The sequence below is a fragment of the Drosophila subpulchrella genome, chromosome 2L (assembly GCF_014743375.2).
Source record: "Drosophila subpulchrella strain 33 F10 #4 breed RU33 chromosome 2L, RU_Dsub_v1.1 Primary Assembly, whole genome shotgun sequence".
Classification (NCBI taxonomy): Eukaryota; Metazoa; Arthropoda; class Insecta; order Diptera; family Drosophilidae; genus Drosophila; species Drosophila subpulchrella.
The window spans coordinates 3,127,877-3,152,294 of NC_050610.1; the positions used below are offsets into that span (position 1 = coordinate 3,127,877).

At 43.6% G+C, this 24,418-nt stretch overlaps 5 protein-coding genes across 5 annotated transcripts; 2 read left to right on the forward strand and 3 right to left on the reverse strand.

Annotated features, from left to right (window-relative positions):
- Window positions 1-5,408: 5,408 nt before the first annotated feature.
- Window positions 5,409-6,925, reverse strand: LOC119546467 (opsin Rh5). Its single transcript, XM_037852749.1, has 3 exons — window positions 6,611-6,925; window positions 6,209-6,555; window positions 5,409-6,099 (listed from the first exon to the last, which is right to left on the reverse strand). Exons 1-3 carry the CDS (start codon window positions 6,844-6,846, stop codon window positions 5,534-5,536), a joined length of 1,149 nt encoding a protein of 382 aa, XP_037708677.1. The 5' UTR covers window positions 6,847-6,925; the 3' UTR covers window positions 5,409-5,533.
- A 10,254-nt stretch (window positions 6,926-17,179) lies between these two features.
- LOC119546407 (very-long-chain (3R)-3-hydroxyacyl-CoA dehydratase hpo-8) lies at window positions 17,180-18,207 on the forward strand. Its single transcript, XM_037852664.1, has one exon. The coding sequence runs from the start codon at window positions 17,292-17,294 to the stop codon at window positions 18,021-18,023; it is 732 nt and encodes a 243-aa protein (XP_037708592.1). The 5' UTR covers window positions 17,180-17,291; the 3' UTR covers window positions 18,024-18,207.
- On the reverse strand, window positions 18,193-19,789 carry LOC119546403 (cysteine desulfurase, mitochondrial). Its single transcript, XM_037852661.1, has 2 exons — window positions 19,581-19,789; window positions 18,193-19,524 (listed from the first exon to the last, which is right to left on the reverse strand). The coding sequence occupies exons 1-2, from the start codon at window positions 19,708-19,710 to the stop codon at window positions 18,266-18,268; spliced, it is 1,389 nt and encodes a 462-aa protein (XP_037708589.1). The 5' UTR covers window positions 19,711-19,789; the 3' UTR covers window positions 18,193-18,265.
- A 246-nt stretch (window positions 19,790-20,035) lies between these two features.
- Window positions 20,036-21,407, forward strand: LOC119546405 (putative uncharacterized protein DDB_G0271606). The gene is made up of 2 exons (XM_037852662.1): window positions 20,036-20,182; window positions 20,243-21,407. The coding sequence occupies exons 1-2, from the start codon at window positions 20,106-20,108 to the stop codon at window positions 21,327-21,329; spliced, it is 1,164 nt and encodes a 387-aa protein (XP_037708590.1). The 5' UTR covers window positions 20,036-20,105; the 3' UTR covers window positions 21,330-21,407.
- Window positions 21,321-22,486, reverse strand: LOC119546406 (transcriptional adapter 1-like). Its single transcript, XM_037852663.1, has 2 exons — window positions 21,620-22,486; window positions 21,321-21,523 (listed from the first exon to the last, which is right to left on the reverse strand). The coding sequence occupies exons 1-2, from the start codon at window positions 22,414-22,416 to the stop codon at window positions 21,397-21,399; spliced, it is 924 nt and encodes a 307-aa protein (XP_037708591.1). The 5' UTR covers window positions 22,417-22,486; the 3' UTR covers window positions 21,321-21,396.
- Window positions 22,487-24,418: the final 1,932 nt, after the last annotated feature.

Genomic DNA, 24,418 nt, shown 5'->3' on the forward strand with positions numbered 1-24,418 from the left:
CATTCAGCTCTTTCTTACTGCAAGGCAGTGCTGAAATTACGCCGCTTATAAGGCGAAGGTGCCAAGAAAATGGTTTTTGGTGTGCAAAGATCAACAATCCTTTTTTAATTTCAATGCCTACAAACTTAATGTAAGGGAAACGACAGCTTATTAGATTTTTGCAATTAAAATTAATGTAAGTAACGTAAGGCTTTTAAGTCACTAAACTTTTAGTAAAATAATTGTAATCCAGGCTGAAGTCAGATCTAAGCCATGACAGTCGTGTACCACTTTTCCCCATTAATTTTTTGTTTACTTTTTTTTTGACCGTGGTCTGAAAATAACAAATACATCATGACCATTTCCAAAAAAAAAGTTTAAGAAAATTTGGGTCATTGCGGGTTTTGTGATTTTTGTCTTCGATCAAAAATATTTTTTTTTAAACATTTTTTGGTACCTGCTCGAAACTTTTCCTACATAGCCTCATGGTCGTAACCCGGAATGATGATCTGCTTTCGATCCCTAATCTACAGCAAGGATGCGATCGAAGGTCTCTCGAAAATAGTTGATCAATCTGCGGTGAATTTTACGTCTTTCAACAAAACAACAGCAAATGCTTATGTAAAATATTTAGGCCGATAAAAAATATTTTTATATTCTCTGATTATTAAAAATAAAGTTATTCAAAATATTTACCATTTTGAAATTCCTTCAGTCCAATAATGACAATCTCGTTGTAAAACCAGCACAAAATCTCGAACCTGATGAATCACTTCTAGTAGGTTACAATGTCTGGCGATTCCATTGTGGACTCCGTGGTTGGTATAGAACGGCTCCGCTAATAAAGCCATACCAAAAGGTTTGAATTGTCACATTCCTCGACAAGGCGTAATCAAAGCGCAAAGCGTTGAGTGTCTTCGACTTATTTGAATGGTGACTTCGTCCTTGGAGGTACCTCCGTTGGCCACCCAGACCTCCTCGTTCTACTTTTCTTGAAGCTGATAACATCCTGCTTAGTCACTAGAACTTTGTCACCGTTATCCGCGGAAACAGTACTCCATGAGACCTCCAGGTATCTCTGCTGGGCGTTGATGGTCAGCCAAACCTTAAGATTGATAGAGTTCAAGTTTGGTTTGGACTGCGCCTGATACCCAAAACAAACCCCAAATCTTGTGGACCAATTACATTCTTATTTATGCATATAATCTTTGGGAGCTGACAGTAAAAAGAAAATTCTGTCTAAGTAAACTTAAATCTGTGAGATTCCTAGAAAATACTTATTAAAATGTATATTTATCGTTAGATTAGGTAGTAAGGAAAATGATTATAATAACATATATTTGTGTTTGTTAAGATTCTAAGATGATTCTGCAAAGTGTTTTTGGAAATGTACAAAAATATAATTGAGGATACTAGTGGCGGATTCAGGATTGAGTTAAAGGGCTTTCAGAACAACTTTTTTCTTGCTTACCTTCTTGAGTACCACATTTTCTTTTACATTCCACCCGAGTGGGACGTATTTTAAGCAAAAAACTAGAGAAATTCCCATAACAGCCCACTAAAGGTTTATTTTATTTTGTTACACTTTATAACGTAAACAAATCCAAAGTTTTTTCAAAAAAACACTCCAAATCTTCATTGTCATCTCTTCAAGGTTAAAAATAAATTAGTAACTTGTAAGTGTTTTCCGTCTCGAAAACGTTCGTATGTCACGCATCTATGTGCAGTTCAATAACCCGCCCACTCAAGGCCGCAGAGCATCGGTCGAAAACAGTGGAATCGGAAAGTCAACACCCTGGCCACTAGGCCACAACGTCATAATCACGAGAACAGTGAGAACAGAGGCAAAAGTAACACAAATGCCAACGGCACGCCACGAAAATATGTGGGGAATTCGAAATTTGTGAGAATCGCGCTGCATGAAATTTCACTCAGCTGCCCGAACAGGCAAGCAGCGCAAAAAGCAGACGGCTTCGTTATGTTAGGAATGCCACTGGCCCGTGGAACGCTCGACCAGGGTTGCCGCGCGGCCGTCAGCTGGGCGGCCACCTGTCGCGCCTCGATCCCGCCCGGTGGCCTGACAACCCTGATCTCAGCTCTATTCGAAATATGCGGTCGGGAATGCCGCCCCAAAATTCCAACATACCGACCAGAGGGAGCGGGATGGAGCGAGAAGCGTTGCCAGAGCTGCCGCTGTCGCAGTCGCGGGCTTGGAACATTTTGGGACCACAAAATGTTACCAACATACAACCGAAAATTTTTACCAGGCCCCCAGAAACGGAAGCGTACGGCCGCAGTTCGCGTGCTGGTCCACCCCCCACAAGTCAATCGCACACTCTGCGGCGCATAAAATGACTACAAAACGTTACCATACACTCGAAAAACCGCCCAGGCGCCCAGGAAATGCAAATGGATGGCGGAGGGCGCAACGGACCGAGTGTGTGTGTTTATAAATTCAAGACAGTTTATGCCATCAATTTTATAACTCACACCCCCGGCCGGGGGCGTCGAGTCAATAAATTCTCGTCGGCCGCATACGTATTTTATAGTCGCACATTGCAGATCTGACATAATAACTAAGAGGCGCGCAGAATGCGTAGCAGCTTGGCGGCTGGTTGGTTGCCAGCGCCATGGCGGAGGCCTTTTGTTTGGCTTTGGGCCTTGGGGCTTGCCTCTGTAATTACGAGTATCTGGATCCACAGCTCTTTTCTCGCTCTTCGGGGCGTTGCTGGAATTCTATAAAATCGAATTTTTAACGTTCAAATGTTAACAGAGCCGCAGGACAGGACAAGTGGGTGCAGTCCGAAACCCAAATGTCGTCTGCTATCGATTTCCGTCATGTTAATGCTGTAAGCCTGCTGCTAGTTAACAGGCGCCCACCCCATGAATTGGCATTATTAGGATTGCCAAAATCATAGAAAGACGATTAATGTCGAGAGACGGAGATGGAGATGGTCGACTGTCGGTTGTCGCTTGTCTGCAACGAGAGCAAGCGAGATGGCAGAGGCTAAAGATGGTGCTCTGTGGAAAATGGGAAGGTTGCTTGAAAAAGAATTGGACCTTGCCTTCGTTGAGTAAAACCCTGTCTTTTACATGCTAAGAATGATCCCTTAACTTAATTTAGGAGTGGAAATCGAATAAAGTATTTCCAAATTATTTGTAATTATTTATCTATCTATAAATTATAAATAGTCCTCATCACACAGACTTTGTATAACAAAAGTTACTTTACAAAAGTGGACTTCAATTACATCTATGTATGTACCCTTTCTTGTCTGAAATATTGTGGCTGTATTTACAATATATTGTTTAATCATAAATTTAAGGCATCTTTTAAAAAGACTTCAAGAAACTTCATTGAATATTAATTACTATATTTTAGTTTACGTTACCGAATCCCTTAGCTTGTACTACAAGTCAGAACAGTTCTGTGCCGTAAATTCGCTACCGGGGTTCAAGCTGCTCGCCGAACGAGTGTGGGAGCGAGACAACCGTAGAGTGCCGCCCATTCAGGGGCAATTTAAACTCGTATGGATTTCAGTGCGAGAAACGCAGCGACAATAATGGCCGACCGACCGCCTCGCCGGCGCTGAGCGCCTGTTCGCAAACGATTAAATTCAGTTTAATCATCCACTAAACAGCTACGATACCGTTTCGTTCGTTATTATTATTATTACATGCAACAAGTCGGGCGGGCGCACAATAAGAGGAATGTCGAAAACGACACACCAGAAAAGTCCGGACGCAGAAAAGCAAACGATTCGAATCGCTGCGAGGCGACAGCACTTGAATTCATCGCGCAAATTGGATTATCCGGGGGATATTACCCGTAGTACCCATAGTAACCATCCCATCCCACATCCCACATCCATAACCATTCAGATGCTGAATGCACATCTGTCCATCTCTCTAATCCCGCACTCTCTACGCTCGTCTCGCTCGCACCTGCGAGCACCACTTCTAACAGCGTTTCTATTGAGTTTCCATTGGAAATCTAATCGCTCGCTAGCCACGCGGCATGCTGCTAAATCTGCTGGAGACCTAGTAAAAATGTTTGTTGTTTCTTAAAGAGCAAGAAGAAGCCCCACTTTGCGCCACTCGCTCGCACCATTGCGGCCTGTCTATATCGGCGGGGACCCGGGGTTCCCCGTATCGCCCCCGTGGAGCGGGAACAACTGCAACATTGTTGCCATGCTCCTCGCTCCGGAACCCGGATTCGATGGCCCATGGCCCCACCACTCCCACTCGGCCAGCCAATCACGCTTTCAACGGGCGCGTTCAAATGTTGTAAACCGTTGCTGGCGCCTCTGTTCACCTGGTACCGTGTGGAACATTCGCTGAATTGAAACGCCGCTTTTCGTTTTCGGATTGGTTGGATTGTGCAAGCAACAAAGACGCACAACTTCTTCAACCTCGCCGGTGGTTGGACTGGCCGGCTGGACTGCCACCTATTGAAATCGCCGTTGCCGTTGCCGCCGCTTTCGCTTAATGGTTCTGTTTCTGTTCCCGATTGCCGAGCGTGCGCTCTATGAGGCGGTCGAACGAGGGTATTTTCGATTGGAAAAGGGGGGCCTTTGGGAAAACCCCGAACGCAGGACTCCAGAATAGGGGGAGTAAAGCCCACTCCGCTTTTATTTGGCGGGAATAACAGGGGAATATGTTTAAATTAAATGGATCTCGATACAATGGTGCTCGTAGCAATGAATCTAAACATTCTTTCTGATTTAACACCAGTGAAAATAAAGGTGTTTAAAAGTACAAATAATAAGAGAAAACCTTAAATTAACTTTTTTAATTGTAAGTGTTTACTTGGTAAACATTATTTTAAGAGCACGACCAACTATAAATATTTTTTTTAACAATAAACCTACTTGAACATTCTTCCTGAAATATTAGTGAAGTGGAGGGTATAGTGACGAACGACTCGTTTTTTTAATGTCACTTTTCCAAAAAGAAATATTTTTCAAAGGTTTAAATGCAGAAAGTTGCTGACATTTATTGACCATATTTCTGTAAAAGTTCGATGGTTAAATTCCAGCAAAGTCAAATCCTACAGCTCTTGGCGTAAACCAATACTTTTTTCACTTCTAAAAGTTGTAGGGTAACTAATATATATACACTATGTACATAGATATGAAAGTTTTTTTCTTCTAGAAAAAATGAAAATGTACAATAATGGAATACAAATTTAACTGTACACTTAAAAAAAATATCTACTTCAGTTCTGGGTTAAACTTGAACAAATTCAGTTGTTCAATTTCTAGTACACAAGATTCCACAAAAATAAAATTGTTTTTTGGTTATCGGCTGTAGAAAAGAAACAAACAAGGATATTGTGTATACAAATACCACAAAAAAATTCATTTGTCACCTTACCCTACACTCCCTTACGAATTTCCCCAAAACTTCTTTAAAAATAAACTATTTGGTAATTTTTTGAATGCCATCTTTTTTTGGTTTGTATTTTTTGGAACTCTTTCAGTTCATTGCGCCTTAGAACTAATTAACTAAATAAATTTCCTCATGGTTTCAGATCGTTTATCCGGTAGTCCCATTAGTTTTGCACACTTAGAGCCAATGTATCGCCGCTGACGCTGGCCACACTCTCCTGGCCGCCGGATGCGCTAGATGTGGCCTGTTTCTCGCGGATGCCCAGCCAAGGCAGGCGGCGCTCCAGCTCCAGGCGGTACTTGGGATGGCTGGTGGCATAGACCCAGGGATCCAGACATGACACCGACTTGCAGGCCAGACAGGGTAGCATCGAGACGAAGGGCGTGATGAGCTGCTGCTCGCCAAAGCATCCGATGAGCGCCACCACCGAATAAGGAGTCCAGGCCACGATGAACAGCATGTAAATGATTAGGGCCGCCTTGGCAATCCGGAGCTCCACACTCATGCTATCCGCATTTGCATTAGCCGACAGGGACTTGACGTTCATCTTTTTGGCCTGCTCCGCCAGCATCTTCTCGTGAACGCGTACGTGATTGAATAGCTTGTAGTAGGACACCAGGATCATGGTCATCGGAATCACATAGGACCACACGAAGATCGTGCGCACAAACAGCCGGTTATCATCCGTGTTGGTCAGGTAGTCAAAGGAGCAGGTGGTCAGGAAGCCCTCTTAAATATTAAATAAATCAGAAATATAGATTAAATTAAAATAGCTCAATTAAAATAGTTGCTACTCAACAACTATTTTATTACTTTTATAAACTATATATCTACTTACCCGGCCGAAAACGTCCCCAGATCTGAAACAATGGCAGTACCGAAAACGGCGTGGCCCAAAACCAGGTGAAGATTATCAACAGGACGATTTGTCCATAGCTCAATCGTCCGTCAATTGGGTTGGAAATCGTCTTGTACCGATCAAATGCAATAAAGGCATTCGTTATGGAAGCCCCCATCCCGGAGATGCCTCCGTTCAAAGCGTATATATCGCAGCCCAGATCTCCGCCCACTATATAGCCAACTGTGGCGTTGAGGAGATAATGGGGCATATTGGTGCACATGAACAGATCGAAAATAGCCAGGTTAAGAATCAACAGGTTGGAGGGAGTTCGCAGGGACTTCGATCTACAACAAGACAGGGCTCACAACATAATCATTTTATTAAAAATTATTTTCTTACGTAGAGAATATCCAGATGACCAATCCATTTCCAAAAAGATTTGATAGCATCATGACGACAAAGGCCATGTAGAACCCAGCATGGTAATAGATGGGCGCTTCTCTGAATCCCCGCCAATGGGAGTGCACCAGGTGTTGGTACTCCACCGGATATCCATGTCCCATGGGAAAAACTCCACCATCTCCAGCGCTATCGTTCACAAAGGCCTGAGGCCCACTTGGGTCGTTGAGGTGCATCCTGCTTGATCCGCTCCAGTATTCAGTTTCCTTTGGAGCCCAACATGCTGGCCCTTGACTTGTGTCACCTATGGCCTGGGGCAAGTGCCGTCAAAATGCTTTTATAGCTAGCCAAAGAATCTAATTAAGGCGGATTAAGAGGTGGCAATTTGACCTTGGGGTGCGTGTGCATACCTTAGAAGGATAATCCCAACGCCTTATCCTCAACTTAAGACATTTTTGCGGTGCTCAAATTACGAATGTGTACGTCAGCGAAAAGGAAATGTAAAGGCAATTGTTAATTTTTACGTCTGAACCCAGAAAATAGACATGCACTGAGGCAAAAAAGCCGATCTAAATTTAAGAATTAATTAAAAGGTGTGCCTAACATTAAATCAAGTTCGAGCTGCAGCGCGGCCCAGTGGGTTAAGGGGTTGCAGTTTTGATTTTAAATATTTGCTTAGGAGCGCCCAGACCAGCGTTCGTCCCCACAAACCGAGAGTGTGCCAATATTTTTATTTTCACAGCCTTTTTAATAATCCTCTTTTAAGAAGGCTAGCTGGGCTAGCGGTTAGTGTGTTTGCCTTATAAGCTTGCAGTCGTAAGGTCAATCTCAGGAGAAAACGATATGATTTTTTAAAAAGTATTTCTTAGTGTAAGTATGTATGTAAGTTAGTCAGCAAATAACATTAAAATTAAAAATAAAAATATAAAATACATTATTGTATTATTTAATTTTATAAGCTTTATAAAGTACTCTTAAATTAAAAACTTCAATACATTATTACATTATTTTATTAACATTCGGTCTTCACTGATTTTTTTTAACAAACCATCTTATTTTAATACCATTTTTCTTGATTTCATACTATTTTTATCTGTGTGGTAAATCCTTTTGGTTTTAAAAAAATGTTTTTTTTTATTTTTGCGAGTTTTAATTTTTATGCTCAATACAATGTACAATAACACTAGTATAAAGTTTGGTTTCCCGGTTTGGGTAAAGAAGTTATAAAATTAATACTACAGTGGTCAGCATCCACGTAGTGACGAATCGCACCGGAAGTGTGCTCGTGTATAGCCGCAAAATTGATCTGAAAAATTCTGCAACGATAGTCCGATCGAAACAAGTAATACACCGATCCAAAGGTTTTTCAGTTTTCTTCAGTTTTCGGTACTAAGACCTTGAATGAGCTGAAAAACAATTTATTTCAGTGCCTAGCGTAATACATTTTAGTTAAAAAATGTAAAATCAGAACTTTTGTATTTTGAAGGTGCGATCGTCAGTTGTTGGTTGTTGCTTGTGCTTAATCGCTTCTTGAAGAGGTAAGGGAGTTCGATTTCATGCTTAAACATAAAACGGATTGTTACTTAAAAACATAATTACATAACATAATTAACATAACATAATTATTTTTAGATTAATTTTTCAAGTATTTTTAACGAGTTGTATGTTTTTTGATGATTTTTATTAAAAGGGTCCTTCCTTCAGAGCACATCCACCTTCGCCATCCGATAATAGAAGAAATGAACAGCAGTTGCTCATCACAGCATAATCAAATAGGCGGTTGCATCTCGCGTATCTATCGTACAATTTTTTTTTCCTGCTCCTACCAATTTACCTACAGGAATAATTTACGACCCCAAACTTAGAAACTCTCTATCACGTCACCGTTTTAAGAAAATCGTGTTCAAGGTAACAGGGATCAGCGTTTGAAAAGCTACGCTACTCTCGTAGTATTTCGTTTTGCTATTGCTATCGCTCCCTTTTTGACGAGAGCCGTAGCAGAGCCATAGCAGGACAACGAGAAAGTATGTGCTCTGCTCTGGTAGCAGTTTTGTCGCTTGAGAAACTGTAGCAATAGCGGTAGCAGAAAATAAAGTTCTGTGCTCTGCATAGCAGTAACGGTAGCAAAAAAATTGGTAGCGAGATGAGAGCAGAGCACATGCTATTTTTTCATGTGCTACGGCTCTCGCTTGTGTTTTTTTTTTTTTTATTTTCTGCACCTTTCTTATGCACCGATTTTCTTTTACTCGTCACTTTGTTGTTTAAAGAAAATAATTTGGCACTTTTGAGTTTTGATTGACTGCGTAAACATGATACCGGCAAAGAAAAGTATCAACATTTTAAAATATTACAAGGAGATAGATTCCGACAAGACCAATGTATTAAATTTTTTTTATTGATTTTAACTTTAATTACTTGAGGTTCCACGGTTTTTTTTGGTCTGCATGCAACCAGAATCATTTTCTTGCTGCTCAGGTCGGATGTCATGCAATTGTAAATGTTTCTTTAAATTAAAAACACGGTCGTTTTTTATAACTCGGAAACATGTTTTGCATTTAACGTGGTCGGAATCTATCTCCTCGTAATATTTTAAAATGTTGATACTTTTTTTTGCCGGTATCATGTTTACGCAGTCAATCAAAACTCAAAAGTGCCAAATTATTTTCTTTAAACAACAAAGTGACGAGTAAAAGAAAATCGGTGCATAAGAAAGGTGCAGAAAATAAAAAAAAAAAAACACAAGCGAGAGCCGTAGCACATGAAAAAATAGCATGTGCTCTGCTCTCATCTCGCTACCAATTTTTTTGCTACCGTTACTGCTACGCAGAGCACAGAACTTTATTTTCTGCTACCGCTATTGCTACAGTTTCTCAAGCGACAAAACTGCTACCAGAGCAGAGCACATACTTTCTCGTTGTCCTGCTATGGCTCTGCTACGGCTCTCGTCAAAAAGGGAGCGATAGAAATAGCATAGCAGTATTTGTATTCATCTCGCTGCTACGGAGTAGTAATTGCAAACACTGACAGGGATTAATAAAAGCTAAGCCATTCGTATCTCGGAGGCAGATTACAGCTGAATGGTACTTTAAGGAATACCCTTTTTAAAATCTTTTTTGGGAAACATTGATGGGGAAAAACGTCATTAAATACTTTTTACTCCACCTCTTATGCACAGACGACTGACATTCGTCTAAAAATCACATTTTTCATCTGTGTAACTCGACAGGCGAAATATAAAGTAACTATAATAATAATTAAAGCTCTTGCAGTCTAGTCTAGTTTAAACTGCCCAAATTTTTCATAAAAATAAAAAAATTATCCAAGCAGTGCTCGCTGCCTGAAATTCAAAATCTACTATATGCAACGACAAGTTTTCTTACTTTTCAATTTACTGAAAGGTAATAAAAGTTAGTTCCATTAAGTAATTAATAAATTAAGTTTTTTTAAATACATTTTTGGTAATTTTTATTTCTATGTATGTGTACCTCATTTGCAGCCATTCCTTAAAATATAAATATGTGTATTTATGAATGATATCTGATGTATGGATGTAAAACGTACATTGTACATATATTTGTATTTGACGTAATATATTTGTCTCTTATTGCGTGAGCTTGAACCCACTTTAGTTCATTAAACTCACATAGAGAGAGAAAAGGGCGGGTAGAAGTCGCAACGTTGCTCCGTTTCACATGCGATTGCACGATTCGAATTGCTCGCTTTACTGTACGACGACCGGGCGGAGGCAAGCGAAATTCGAAATGTAACGTCTCTTTCTGGTGCTTGCAGCCACAAAAGCGGGTGCGAGCGAACACTTGCACGACATTTTCCGACATCGAGGCACCGGGGCCCAGGAAGAGCCAGCAGGCGGATTTCGGCATTCGCCTCGAGCAGCGACATTCACATTAATCTCCGTTTCCGCGGGTTTTGGCAGGCTTCGACCTGTTTCTTTCAGATGCATAAAAGCGCACCGGCGCCCAGCACGCGCAGACGGGGGCCAGACAGGGACGGCACTACGGTGCACAATCCACCCTCGGCTGCTGTAGCTGTCTCGCTCCCGAGACCGGAAAGAGAGCGTCCTGCTCGCACACTCTGCGCGCCTGGTTGGTTCGGCGCTGTCATTTCACAATGACCCACCTTCACGACTGACAGCGACGGCAAAAAACGCGTCGCGACGCGTCGCTTCGCCTCGCGCGATTTCTGCCGTTTCCGTTTCTGTACTTGCGGCTTGGCTGGCGTAGTGTTTGCACAACGCTGACGGTGTTTTATTATATCAACAACAAAAAACAAAAACAGCAACATTTTCATTAGGCGGCCAGAAAATATCGTACACATAACGACAAGAACACAACATCGACAGCAGAAACAACATGGCAACTCAAAAAACCCACGGGCAAACAGGCAACAAAAACAAGGAGCAACAACCACGGGCCACACTTGATTCGCTCCGCCTTTGTTGCGAGGCGGAATTCGAGTTCATTGTGAAAGAGTGAGTGTGTTTGTGCCGCTCGAGTATTGAGAACCGTGCGGGCGTAGGCGGTACATAGTGCACCCTTCTCCTGGCTTGTATTTTTAAAATTGGATTTCTTAATTTTTCAGGAGTGCCCTGGCTTTTCAAAATCTTTTTTCAGATAGATAGAAATTTATATTTATGTATGAAGTATCATTTCTACACGAAAAAGTGAAAAATAACCCTATATATACCATGTTATTTAAAACCTAGACACAGTCTAAATGTAAAAATGTAAATTATTATGTATATAATAAACGTAGCTTAAGGCCCCAGTAGATTTGGCAGAAATAAAAAAAAACATATGTAGCTTATACCTAGTTTGTCAATTGCCATTTAACCTGAGAATAAATAAATAACCCTATATATTATTGTGACCGTATATGTAAATATTTGAGTATTCCTTAAGTAACTTTTAAAAATGCTCTCTGTTCTTGGTTTCAATTATTATTTTATTTTATATTATTTTGGTAGCTATTTCCTTTACCAAATCCTTGGGTTCTGAGTAATTTCCCCTTATCATCACCAATAGGCCCTAATGCGTAGCGCACCGCTAGAGCGAGATGTCTGCTGACACACACAGGCGCTCTCGCTCTGGCATTCTCATTCTCGTTCTCGTTTAGCCTCGCCCGCTAATATTAACCTTCGGCTGCTTGAGCTCTCGCCTTGACCGTAATTTCGGGGCCGTTCCCATTGCCAAGTGAAGGACGCACCTTGAAACTCAAGGATTTTGCAAATGTTGCGAAATTTCGCAAACTTTTTCGGCAATCAGTAGGTCAAAGCGAATTTTGGCAAACCGCTTGTGGGGCAGGGGGTTTCTGCGCGACGGTGTCGATGACATAAGCAGCTCGTGTATAATCTCCAAGTGGCATTGAGATGCGCCGAAACAAGTTCCCCGAGTTGCTTCGGGTGGGTAGAGGCGGAAATATTCACTCGATGCGTGGCGGGTTAAATGAACTCTCGCCGGATTTTCCCCAACGCTGTATTTCGGGTGGCCCGGCCACCAGCTAAACGCTTTTGGGCGCCTCATAGCACAGGTTTTGATTTGAGCTTTTTTGGAAGCTAAGGTTAAGGTTATTCGCTAATTGCCGCTACAATAGCTAACCACAGTCAGCCAACCACCCCAGTGGGTGTGGCCGTCTACGGTCGGTGGTGCAATGGTGCGGTTTCGGGTTCAGTTCAGCTCGGTTCGGTGGCGGTGGCTCGTGGTTCGATGGTTGATTGGTACATCGGCAAGTGTCAACGCCTCGCTTGTCCGTCCCGGCACTCGATAGTGCGGTCAGTCAGGCCCCAAAATCCAGTTTCGGTAACAGGCGCGCACGATCGCAGAGCAGGTGGCCGCCGCCCCGGCATTGGCGTCATCGCCGTCGGCGGCGCAAATCACATCCACTCGATGCTCCCCCAGTTCCCATTTGTGTTCGGCCAGGGCGTGGTCTGCCCGTCGACTGGCCAGTGGCTCTCTGAGGGGGAATGGGGCTGGCCGATGGGGGGTTCTCTAGGAAAGTGGAAAAGTGGGGAAGTGGGCAAGTGGGGCTTCTCCACGCCGTCGACTCAACTTGGCACTCGTCCAAAAAGGCCAGGCATGAAGTAATTTAGAGCGTCGCCAGTGCCACGGTCACTTGAACTGGCCCTTTGCCTGGAGCGTATTTGGTTCAAGGCCTTTCTCATGGCTCACAGTGAAGTTCAAGGTGAGGTTGGGGGCTACCGGCTAGTCAGATATTGATGATCTATAAATAATAATGTTGGTGGGAAAATTTCCGATATGCCGTCCACGCAAAACAAAAATATTACAAATATATTCATAGATATCTATTACAATCTTATTTTATCATCAAAAAATGTTATATTATGAAAATGAGTTATTAAAACCAGAGTTTTAAGAGTTAAGAGTAAACAATATTGAAAATGATTAGATATCTATTGCAATCTTATTTTATCTTCAAAACATAAGGTTGCTATAGCAACTAAAGTACTAAAGACAGCTATGTATATTGTGAAAATTAATAAGTAAAAAAGGAGTTTTAAGAGTTTTTAAAACAATATTAAAAATGATTAGAAATCTATTACAATCTTATTTCATCAAAGCATATGGTTGCTATGGAAACTAAAGTGCAATAAAATGTTATATTATGAAAATGTATGACCTATAAGTAATTTTTGAGGAGAAATGTAAAATATAGCGTCCATTAAAAGCAAAAATATTAAAACTAATTAGAAATCTATTACAATCTTATTTTATCATCAAGGCATATGGTTGCTATGGAAACTAAAGTACTAAAAAAAGGGGTTTAAGAGTTCTTAAAACAATTAGATGATAAATACAAAGGAAAACTAATAAGTTATGAACAAAACTATTCCCCCAAATGAAATAAAGTGGCTGCTAATTTAATGCCCACTTAATGTGCGCCTGTTAAGCAGCTCCCGATGGGAGCAGTAGGGTTGCTGGCCGCAAAAAAAGCCAAGGCAAACATCAAAAGCTGACCACCACACGCTGGCCATCTGGCCAACTTGCCGTTCAAGGCAGAATCGCCGGCGGACTCTTGGAGCTGCGCCAGCACACAAACTGGTTTCCCCTCCCCGCAGATGCTTCTTCTTTTTCCCGGGGGCACTCACACACGCAAGGCAAGTAGTTGGTTTTTTTTTCCCCCGATTTGAGATGGGGCGACGTCGCTGTTTGCGTGCGGCAAATGCTGCTTGCCTGTTATGATTCATGTGGGAAAACGTTGAACGCCCACAATAATGGACGCTTTCAGTCCGCTTCTTTGCCTTTTGGCTGTTAGCTAATCGGCGGTGTTAGGCGATAGTTTTCGGCTTTGGCGCTCAGTGGGGCGCGAGTGCTGCCGACTTTGCTGCGGGCCCAGTAGAAATTTGTGCAATAAGCAAAATGACGGGCACAAAACAAAATGTCCGGCCGGAGTGGGCGCCCGCAACTTCCGCCGACGGCGACGGCGCTCTACATGGTCCGCCGCCATCATGCAGTTCCTAGGCCAGCGCCATCTTATCGCGAACGCCGAATACCCACATACCATGCCATACAGTAGTTCATAGTCGTAGAACCGGCAGACCCGCCAGCGTTTGGGGGCAATTTTCCGTTTTCTGTTGGCCTGTGATGTGAGCAAACAAAATGACTGCTCAAAATTGAGCAAAATGTTCGAGCGATTGCGATTGCAGGGGCGACTGTTTGCATTAGAAATTGCGGTTCAAACAAACAATGTTGCTGCCCCTGCTTCTTCTTCGCCGCCAACAGTGTTGCACAGAGTGGAGCAGTGGAGCAGTGGCGGGGAAGAGAGCGAGACGGCAAGAGGGGCGCAGGGCTCGCATTTGTGGGCGTGTAGCATTGGGTTTTCCCTGCCTTTTGCCCTGGGCCACACGCCAGGTGGCGCCCCCTGTTAGCCACTCGCTGAAGCAGCCACTTTGATTCGATTGCCCTTTTCCAGGGAAATAAAAGAGGAAGTCCAGAGCGACAGAGAGAGAGAGAGAGAGCAGCTCAAGTGTTTGCTCAGCTTAAAGAGCTACTCGGTAATCACTAGTTTTGGCCTTAAACTGCCGCAATTTGTCAGCTTTGGCAATTTCTTCGCTCACACACACACACGCACACACCGGCGACCAGTCACATTGAAAACCCCTGCCATCGCGACACTATCGTCGTCCCGCTCGCACCCAGGCGAACGCCGCTCTGCTCGAATTCCCAGCCATATCGCCGGCCTGCTCGTTCTGGGCGCCTGGTGAAAAAGAGGGAATTCACTTTTGGCGGGGTTCTCGTTTTTCCAATTTTGTCCAATCGGCCTTTGTGGGCGCTGCTCTGTCGGAATTGCCGCTCCGCCCGTCCGACGAGTCCGGGGCAGCGACTGCTGATAAGGCGGGCATGTTGATAAGGCGTCGGCTTTTAGGGGAGTAGTTAGTAATTTGCGTTAAATGGGCAGCAACGGCAGCACCGGCAGCAAATTAATTCGCACGGTAGGCGTGGTTGCGGGCCTCCGCCCACATACAAACAACAAACAGCACGTGCCGGCGCTGCTTTCGGAACAAAAGTTCCAATTCCGATTGCGATTCACAACGAAATTCGACAACGGCGACAAGCGATTCGCTCCACTCTACGGCTGGGGAACGAAATCGCCCCACACACGCGATCTGGCAGGTGGGGACGTGCACCGGCCCGTGGTGGTGGCGGACTTTTTCAGACACGTTCGGTTTTCGGTTCGGTTTCCACCAGGCGACCAGCAGCAGCAGCTGGCTCGCTGGCTCATCGCACAAACCGGGTGTCGCTCGCCGAGAAACATCAGCTGCCGCCAACAGTGGGGTGGATTATGGAAAATTTTGATCAAAATTCAAAGTGGGTGGGGTTTAATGGGATGGTATGGCATTTCGTAGTTTTGTTTTGTTTACTTTTCTATACCTATGTAAAACCGCACCCAGGTGAAATTACAAAATACATTTCAACCTACCTGGGAATAAACACCTCTAATTATCGGTATAGGTGTGCATTTCAACAGCGTTAAAAATATGTTTGGACTTACAGCGAACTTGTATACGTTAAACTAACCCAACCTTTCGACTCTTCTGTATACACACAAAAAAAACTACATACACTCAGGGAAAAAGTCGGGGTTTCGATGTCAGATCAATTACGAACGATATCGAAAGTTTGATAAAAGCGAGTTTGATCCATCCAAGAACGAAAATTTCAAATCAAGCACGAATAATTCAAGACCGAAATTATAGATTTTAGAACGAACGTTCTTGATCCAAAGAATCGACATGGGTGCGTCACAAGATGGTTTTAAGAACGAAAAACTCTTAATTAAAGAACGTTTTTAAACTACTTTTACTCAACATTTCTCATTAAACTTCAAATTAACATATTTGAGCAGTTGAACATGTTTTAAATTTACGGACGCTTTTAAAAGACCGCTGACTTAACCAAGCACAAGTACTCTCGCCCAAAGGGCTAGTATGCCAATTTGTTTCTTTTAAAATATATTTTTTTAACTATTTTAAAACGTAAATACAAAAAGAAATCAAATATAAAAAATCTTGTAAGAACTTTTAAGTTAAAATAAAGTCAAAAGCAGCGGCGGCGAGGATTCGAACTCGGGACCTTTCTGTACAAAATGTCTCTAAGAACGTTTGTTCTAAAATTTTCAAGTAAGTCTCGGAACATTTTTAAAAAAGTTCCTTCTAAAAGTGTTGGTTCTAAATTTTTCTGGGTGTAAAATCAACTATTAAATAGTGAACACTGCCTCAACCTATAAAAAACAGCTTATGCCTAAAAACAGTTTAACCATTAAAGTTTAAAATGTCCAAAAAATTGTATTCAACAATTAAAATTGTTGTTCCCTTTATTTCATTTTTTATTACCATTTATTATTATTTACCTTATCTTATTTTTATAATTACTTATTTAAATGTGAGTTATTTATGGACACTTACTTTTCTCATTTAGTTAAACATACTATTTTGATTTCCTGCCTGCGCAGGGAATTCAACTTGGGCTATATTGACATACAGGAAATCGGCTGCTTACGAAATTTCACTAGCGACACCTAGGTTTCACGTTATGTGATGTTAGTGAAATCTCGTAAACAGCCGATAGGTGGCGCTTTTTGTTAGTTAAGTAAAACGTATCTGATAGTCGAGGCCGTCGACTGTAGCGTTTCTCTTGTTTTTTGTGTAATCTTAGGGTAATGATCACGAGTAAAGGGTATTACCTTTGTACCCAGGGGCCTTGAATGAGGAACCACCTGTCTGACAATGAACAATACAATTAAATTTGATCTGTTGTGGGACCACATCTGGTTACAATACCCTTTCATATTAGATATAGTCAGATGTTTGAAACTCAGTTTGTTATATTAGTATATCCAAAATATGATTATAACTTAACTCAAATGTCAATTTAACTATAAAAAATTGTTATATTATTTTAGTGTGGATATCAATATAAAACTAATGGAAAGAAAAATATTTCGTAATGAGGCGAGGGTATAGAAAAGTCGGTTTCATATTCATTTTCCCAGAGCATTGGGGATTATTTCGTTGCCCGCACTGCGGTCATACTGAATCAATCAGGTGAAAGCGACTTCGGAATTATCGCGCGACAGAGCGATAAGTTTAACGACTGATTAGTTAACCAGAGGCGACCGTCGAGGTGAAAGTTCACGCAGCTCCAAAATGTCAGCAAAGGCAGTCAAGTCCAGCAAACCCGCGTCCAAGGAGCCGTCGGCGGTCACCAAGCTCTACCTGTTCGCCTACAACGCCGGGCAGGTGGTCGGATGGAGTTACATCCTTTGGCAGCTGGTTAACTACTACTTGCTGCAGGGACCCGAGTTCCGGGCAAAGGTCACGCTGTGGGAGTACACGCGGCTGGCCGTGATCATCTTCCAGAATGCCGCCTTCGTCGAGATCCTCAATGCGTCCTTTGGTCTGGTCAAGTCCAATCCGGTGGTCACCGGCTTCCAGGTGTTCAGCCGCATGATGGTGGTGGTTGGTGTAGTGATGGCCACGCCGACAGGGAAAGTGTCGCCCGGTCTGCCCATCGCCCTGCTGGCCTGGGCCATCACAGAGATCATCCGATATGGATACTACGCCCTGAACATCGTCAAGGTGGTGCCCCATTTCGTGGTGTTCCTGCGGTACACCACCTTCATTGCCCTGTATCCCATTGGCGTGACCGGGGAGCTGCTCTGCTTCTGGTGGGCCCAGAGCTACGCCCGTGAAAACAGCGTGTGGAGCGTGGTTATGCCCAACCAGTGGAACGCCACCTTCTCCTACTTCGGGTTCCTGTGGATCGTCATGCTGGGCTACATCCCCATCTTCCCTCAGCTGTACCTGCACATGTTCGCCCAGCGTCGCAAGATCCTCGGCGGCGGTGCAAGCGGAGCACCCAAAAAGAAGGCCAACTGAACCTTGACCAGCGGCGAATGCAAATTATTGCATCATTTGCATATCTTTGGCCGTCGCACTTTGGAGCCGTTTTTGCTTTTTGGGGTCTCTCTTGCCTCACCTCTTACACAAGCACATTCGTTCGGACAAAGCTTAGTTTTAAGTGGTTTTGTGTACAAATAAACCTAGATACTCTTCCAACTAATTTATTTTTCCATCGCTTTTAAAGTGTGGTGTAACAGTAACGGCTTACATATTATTTATTAGTGCTGCGACCACTGGATGGTCTTTAGGTCGATGCCCTCCTGGACCATCTCCCACAGCGGCGACATTTCGCGCAGACGCTCCACATGTTTGATGCACTTGTCTGCGGTGTAGTCCACCTCCTCCATTGTGGTGAAGCGGCCGATGCCGAATCGAATGGAGCTGTGGGCCAGGTCCTCGTCGGTGCCAATTGCGCGCAGCACGTAGGAGGGCTCCAGGGAGGCGGAGGTGCAGGCAGATCCACTGCTCAGGGCCACGTCCTTGAGGGCCATCAGTAGGGATTCGCCCTCGACGTAAGCAAACGACAAATTCAGGCAGCCATTGTATGTGGCTGTGGCATCACCATTTCTGATGACATGCGGCAAGGCACTCGTAATCCTCTCCAGCAGGCGATTGGAGAGAAAGTCCACCCACTTCTTGTCGTAGTCCATCTCCTGCATGGCCAGTTCTGCAGCAGCTCCCAATCCCACGGCCAGCGGTGCTGGAACAGTTCCGCTCCTCAAGCCACGCTCCTGTCCGCCGCCGCTTTGAATGGGCTCCAGACGAACCCTAGGCCTACGCCGCACATAAAGGGCGCCCACACCCTTCGGCCCGTAGATCTTGTGGCCCGATATGGACATAAGATCAATGTTCATGGCGTTCACGTCCAGCGGGATCTTGCCCACCGCCTGGGCGGCGTCCGTGTGGAAGAATACTTTGCGGGAGCGGCACAACTTGCCGATCTCATCGATGGGCTGTCTCACGCCAATCTCATTGTTCACCGTCATGATGGACACCAGCGAGGTCTCCGGCGTGATGGTCTTCTCCAGCTCCTGGAGGTCGATAAGGCCGTTGGCCAGCACAGGCAGGTAGGTGACTTTGAAACCCTCGTTCTCCAGAGCCCGGCACGAGTCTAGAACGCACTTGTGCTCCGTCTGGGTGGTGATCACATGCCGCTTCTTGGTGCCGTAGAACCGGGCCACCCCTTTCACAGATATATTATTTGACTCGGTGGCGCCGGATGTGAAGATGATCTCCTTGGGGTCGGCGCCAATCAAGGTTGCCACCTGCTCGCGAGCCTTCTCCACAGCAGTTTCCGTCTCCCAGCCGTAGGCGTGGGTGCGGGAGTGGGGATTCCCGTAGTAGTTCGTCAGGAAGGGGAGCATGGCGTCCAGCACACGTGGATCCATCGGCGTTGTGGCCTGGGCATCCAGGTACAGTGGTCTTCCCTCGGTCTGTTCGTTTTTGATGTTGAAACGCACCTGCCTCTCCCGGAATTCTGTTGGCATTCCAGATTGGTTATTGATTATGGAGCTCTTTTGAGGACCCGCTTACCTTTCGATGTGGCGGCCGGTTTTGCGGCTGTCGCGGAGGAGGTGGCTTCGTGCCTGACCAGTGTAGTCACTGCATTTGTGGCCCGCGACCGCAGAACCTGCGCCTGGATTCGTCCCAACACTTTTTGCATTGTGATGGAATCCTAATTATGCTTGTGTTAAAATTCGTTAACAACGCGGATTTCACAATCAGTAGGACCACGCTAGGCGGGATAAAATATACCGAAGGACTCGAAAATATACTTAAATAACACCATAATCACATAAACGTGGAAAAACTTATTTATTTTATAAAATATCTATTATACACCAAATAAATAAAATGGTTTTGACTATTTAATCATATGAAATAGTTATATGTTGCTTATGGCATTAGCAAAGCAGCTGTTCTGAACTTGAAAATATTTAATACCAGCTTCTGGTATTTTAATGGCACATTTCATTTGTTGTTTTTGAAGCGGATAGTAATCAGATGAAAGTGTATTAAATTCACAATTTTTAAAAAGATATATAAATCTATTTAAACATGGTCGTGTGCCGGTTCTTTCAGCAAGGTGCTTGTCGCTATGGGACAAAATGCCACAATGAACACTTCGATGTCAAGTGAGCAAATGGAGGTTGAACCACTATTAACATGAAATCCTAATTCCTATTACTTTTCAGGCAATTTCTCAAAGCCGACATGGAATCCAGCTTGAATGGCAAGATGTGGCCTTTCTCTGCCTATGGACCCTTTAAGGACAAGGCCAATTTCCCCAACTTCATCGAGGACCAGTCCTTCGAGGAGGTCCGATACCTGTGCTACGAGGCAAAGCGTCAGAACCAATTCGATCAATTCGCGCAGCAGTTCAACCGCGAGGTCCTGGACGCCACCAATAAGATGAAGACCATGCTGCAGATGTCACCCCAGGTTCTGGAAATGATGATCAAGATCCACGATGCGCCGGAGGGCGAAAATGTGTCGGCAGCTCCGCAGCAGCCCAGTAATCCCTTTGCTGCAGCTGCTCCGGCGTCGAATCCATCTGCGTCCATCTTTGCGAAGCCCACGTTGAGTGCCGGAAACATCTTCGGTAATGCCACAAGCCAAGTAAACAACGCAAACAGTATGTTTGGTGGTGCCATGGGGAATGCGAATCAAGGAAACAGCTTTTTAGGCGGAGGAGCTGTGGCAGCAGGTGCAACAAGTGTCTTTGGCCAACCCCAGCAGCAGCCACAACAGCCTGCAGCTCAAGCCTTCCAAGGGGGCAATATTTTCGGCCAGGCACAAGTCCAGGCGCAAGCTCAGCCAGTGAATCCCAATCCTTTCGGTGGCTTCCAACAGCAGCACCAAGCTCAGCCGGCAGGGATCTTCGGCCAAGCGGCTAACCCCTTTGGCCAGGCGGCACAGCAGCAGCAGCCACCTCCTTCCGGATTATTTGCTCAGGCAGCAGCCTCCGGTTTCTCAAACCAACAGCAACAAATGCAACAGCAACATCAGCAGCAGCAACAACAACAGCAGCAGCAACAACAACAGCAGCAGCAGCAACAACAACAGCAACAGTTGCAAATGCAACAGCAACAGCAGCAGCAGATGATGCAACAACAGCAAATGGTGCAACAGCAGCAACACGCCCAGATGACCAACGAAGTTCAATCCTCTGTTTACAGTCGCCTTGAAGATCTCAACGAACAAGAAATCGAAGCCTTCAAGGCGGATCAGTTCCTACAAGGTGCCTTGCCTTTCAAACCACCGCCACGGGAACTTTGCTGATCCAAAACTAGCGTATAATGTATATAAGTCTACTTAGATCCGATATTACTTAATTAAACCTAATAAACTAATGCATCATCATGTTGAGTCGTTCCATGTTGATAGCGTAGACGGCATGGGAACCGATCAGGTTGCGATCCCGGAAGGCAAGCTGGCAGTCCTTGAGGGTGATCACAATGGGCTCGCTGGGCAGACTGTAAAATAAAATATAAAAGTTAATCATTTGAATAAATCAAATGGGACAGAAGAGCTAGCCTAAGCTAATGTCAATGATAATATGCAATCCTTACACTTCTTCACAGGCGGAGAGGAAGGTCACATCGTCGTTCTGTCGCCGCATGAAGTTGGCCGTATTTAGCTCCTTGTCCAGCTCCAGGGGCGTGTCGTCCACCTTCTGGCGGGTGACGGTGTTGCGCAGCGACGGGTCTCGCAGCGGAGCCCCCACATCGTAGTAAAAGTTTCCTTCGCCGCTGGTCTTGTAGTGCTTTCGCTTCTTGATGATGGCCGAAAGCAGATCCTTGAGCAGGACCTGCACTGCCATGGCCACGTACTCGGCGACATTGTCGTCCACGGAGACCAGTCCGATTTCCCAGGCACCGATCAGAAAGCGTCCCATTATAAAGCCGGCATCGGGCAGGAAGAGTTCCTGAGCGCAGTAGCGCTGTGACTGGAGCTGCTGTTGCATGGGCTCCGAGGAACCGCCGACCGCAGGAGGTGGCCGGATAATCTGCATGTTGTCCTCGCCCATAAAGTCCAGCACTTCGCAGAGTTCAAAATTCAGACGCTCAGCGAAGGTCCGGGAGCTTCTCTTGCGCCGCTTGCTCCGGTTGCCACTGCTGCTGGTTTGCACAGACGGTGGATTCTCCACAGGAGAGAAGGCATCGATCTTGTTGAGCAGCGCCAGCAGGAACTGGTTGTGCAGGTGCAGTTTGTCCGGCGAAAGGATTTTTCGCGACTCCGCATCGAATTCCTCCTTGGACCAACGGCTGCGGAACCAGTTCTTCATATTGGCCCTGTAGCGCTCCCAGTTGTCGCCCAGGGCCACCACTAGCGCCTCCTTGGTGGCAAGCACTCGATCAGTCAGCATTTTATACCCAAGTAATTGCGAATAAACAGACAATTAAAAGTTTCTGCAATGAAAACAAATTTTATCAGCTGCTCAGAGTGACCGTTTAGTAAAGTACATTAAACACCAAGGATGGCTTTAAAAAAATTTACCAAAATTAGTTAATGATGTAGGTTGTTTAAAAAAGTTAAAGGTTTCACATGTTAATGCCTGTTTACACTAGGGGGGAGTTATGGGCTCAACTCGCTTTTTTTTACATAGTATTTTCCCATAGGGGGTAGTTACATTTTCCAACTTTGACTACAAAATCTTTTCGAGTCCTGTATTTTAAAAGCAATACATGAAAAAAACAAAATTGGTTTCTAAAAAAAAGGAGGGATCAGGGAGGAGGGATTCAGTATACGAAACCTGCAGTACCATTATCGCACTTTAAGCAGAAAATCACTGCAAAAAGATCATCATCATCAGACCAAGCGCCTTTTTACCACTTGTTTTGTATGAAAAGTGTTGATGAATTTAACATAGGCCTGTCCTATCCCATCTATCACTGCACAAAATTGGACTATCGCAAAAACTAAAAGGGTTGCATACCAAGACTTTAAAAGTTGCAATTGGTTTGGAAAAAAGATCAGTGAAAGTATACAGGAAAAAATTAAGGAACATTGACGACGACGATACGCGAAAATACATCCGAAACTCTGTTTAAAAGTTATACCCAAATCAAGATTTTGTGGTACTTTTCAAAATTCAAGTTTAATTTTGTTTGTCAGTTTGACCCAACATTTTTTAGGTTCTCAGGATTTTTATTAATTAATATTAGAATGTTTAGGTTTACCACTTTTGGAAAAACCAGCTACCTTGGCGGGAAAACATCTATAAATAGCTAAATTTCGAAAAGCCGTTTGGCATGCTTACTTTTCGGATTGACCTTAATTTAAGGATTAATGTGCTAAAAGTTTCTAAACAGGCCTATACATGTCCTTAAATATCAGCCTTCTTATATATTTATGGATTTAGTTGACTAAAAAAAGTTTTAGGTCATTTCTATTGTCTTTTCGTTCCCTTAATCATTTATTTATAATATTAATCTGACATTTTTAACCGAATCTGCTTTATGAATACTTTATTATTATTTTATATTATTTTAATTTATAAAGAGACTAAAGTATTAAATAGTTTTTATCAGAAAAAAAGTTCATACTCATGCTTAAGAAAATACATATGCCGTCTGTTCGTTTGTCCGTCCGTTTCTACGCAAACTAGTCTCTCAGTTTTAAAGCTATCGGGCTGAAACTTTCCCAAAAGTCTTATAGCTCCCATTGGAATAATCGGACAGAAAAAAATTTAAAAAAATTATATCTTTGGTGTTTTTTTTTAGCATATAACCTCCTAAGCTTGGAAATAACATTTTTTAATTAGTTTTGAATTTTGAATTAAATTTTATCGAAATCGGACGACTATATCATATAGCTGCCAAGGGAACGATCGGAAAATTTTTGGAAAAATAATATGAAACAAATTATAGCTTCAGTGTTTTTCAACATATAACCTCCAACGCTTGGAAATAACATTTTTTAATTAGTTCTGAATTTCGAATTTAATTTTGTCAAAATCGGACGACTATATCATATAGCTGCCATAGGAACGATCGGAAAATTGGTAGGAAAATAATATGAAACAAATTGTAGCTTCGGTGTTTTTTAACATATAACCTCCTACGCTTGGAAATAAGATTTTTTAATCAGTTCTGAATTTCGAATTTAATTTTATCAAAATCGGACGACTATATCATATAGCTGCCATAGGAACGATCGTAAAATTGGTGTGAAAATAATATGAAACAAATTATAGCTTCGGTGTTTTTATACCCTTGCAGAGGGTATAATGATTTCAGTCAGAAGTTTGCAACGCAGTGAAGGAGACGTTTCCGACCCCATAAAGTATATATATTCTTGATCAGCATCACTAGACGAGTCGATCTAGCCATGTCCGTCTGTCCGTCTGTCCGTCTGTCCGTCCGTTT

Coding starts and splice junctions, on each gene's coding strand:
- LOC119546467 (XM_037852749.1), bottom strand. CDS start 6,846: ATGCACCTCAACGACCCAAGTGGGCCTCAGGCCTTTGTGAACGATAGC. Junction 6,556..6,610: donor GTCATCTGGATATTCTCTAC/GTAAGAAAATAA, acceptor GTCTTGTTGTAG/ATCGAAGTCCCTGCGAACTC. Junction 6,100..6,208: donor CTGGGGACGTTTTCGGCCGG/GTAAGTAGATAT, acceptor TTAATATTTAAG/AGGGCTTCCTGACCACCTGC.
- LOC119546407 (XM_037852664.1), top strand. CDS start 17,292: ATGTCAGCAAAGGCAGTCAAGTCCAGCAAACCCGCGTCCAAGGAGCCG.
- LOC119546403 (XM_037852661.1), bottom strand. CDS start 19,710: ATGCAAAAAGTGTTGGGACGAATCCAGGCGCAGGTTCTGCGGTCGCGG. Junction 19,525..19,580: donor ACCGGCCGCCACATCGAAAG/GTAAGCGGGTCC, acceptor GAATGCCAACAG/AATTCCGGGAGAGGCAGGTG.
- LOC119546405 (XM_037852662.1), top strand. CDS start 20,106: ATGGTCGTGTGCCGGTTCTTTCAGCAAGGTGCTTGTCGCTATGGGACA. Junction 20,183..20,242: donor AATGAACACTTCGATGTCAA/GTGAGCAAATGG, acceptor ATTACTTTTCAG/GCAATTTCTCAAAGCCGACA.
- LOC119546406 (XM_037852663.1), bottom strand. CDS start 22,416: ATGCTGACTGATCGAGTGCTTGCCACCAAGGAGGCGCTAGTGGTGGCC. Junction 21,524..21,619: donor CTCTCCGCCTGTGAAGAAGT/GTAAGGATTGCA, acceptor TTTATTTTACAG/TCTGCCCAGCGAGCCCATTG.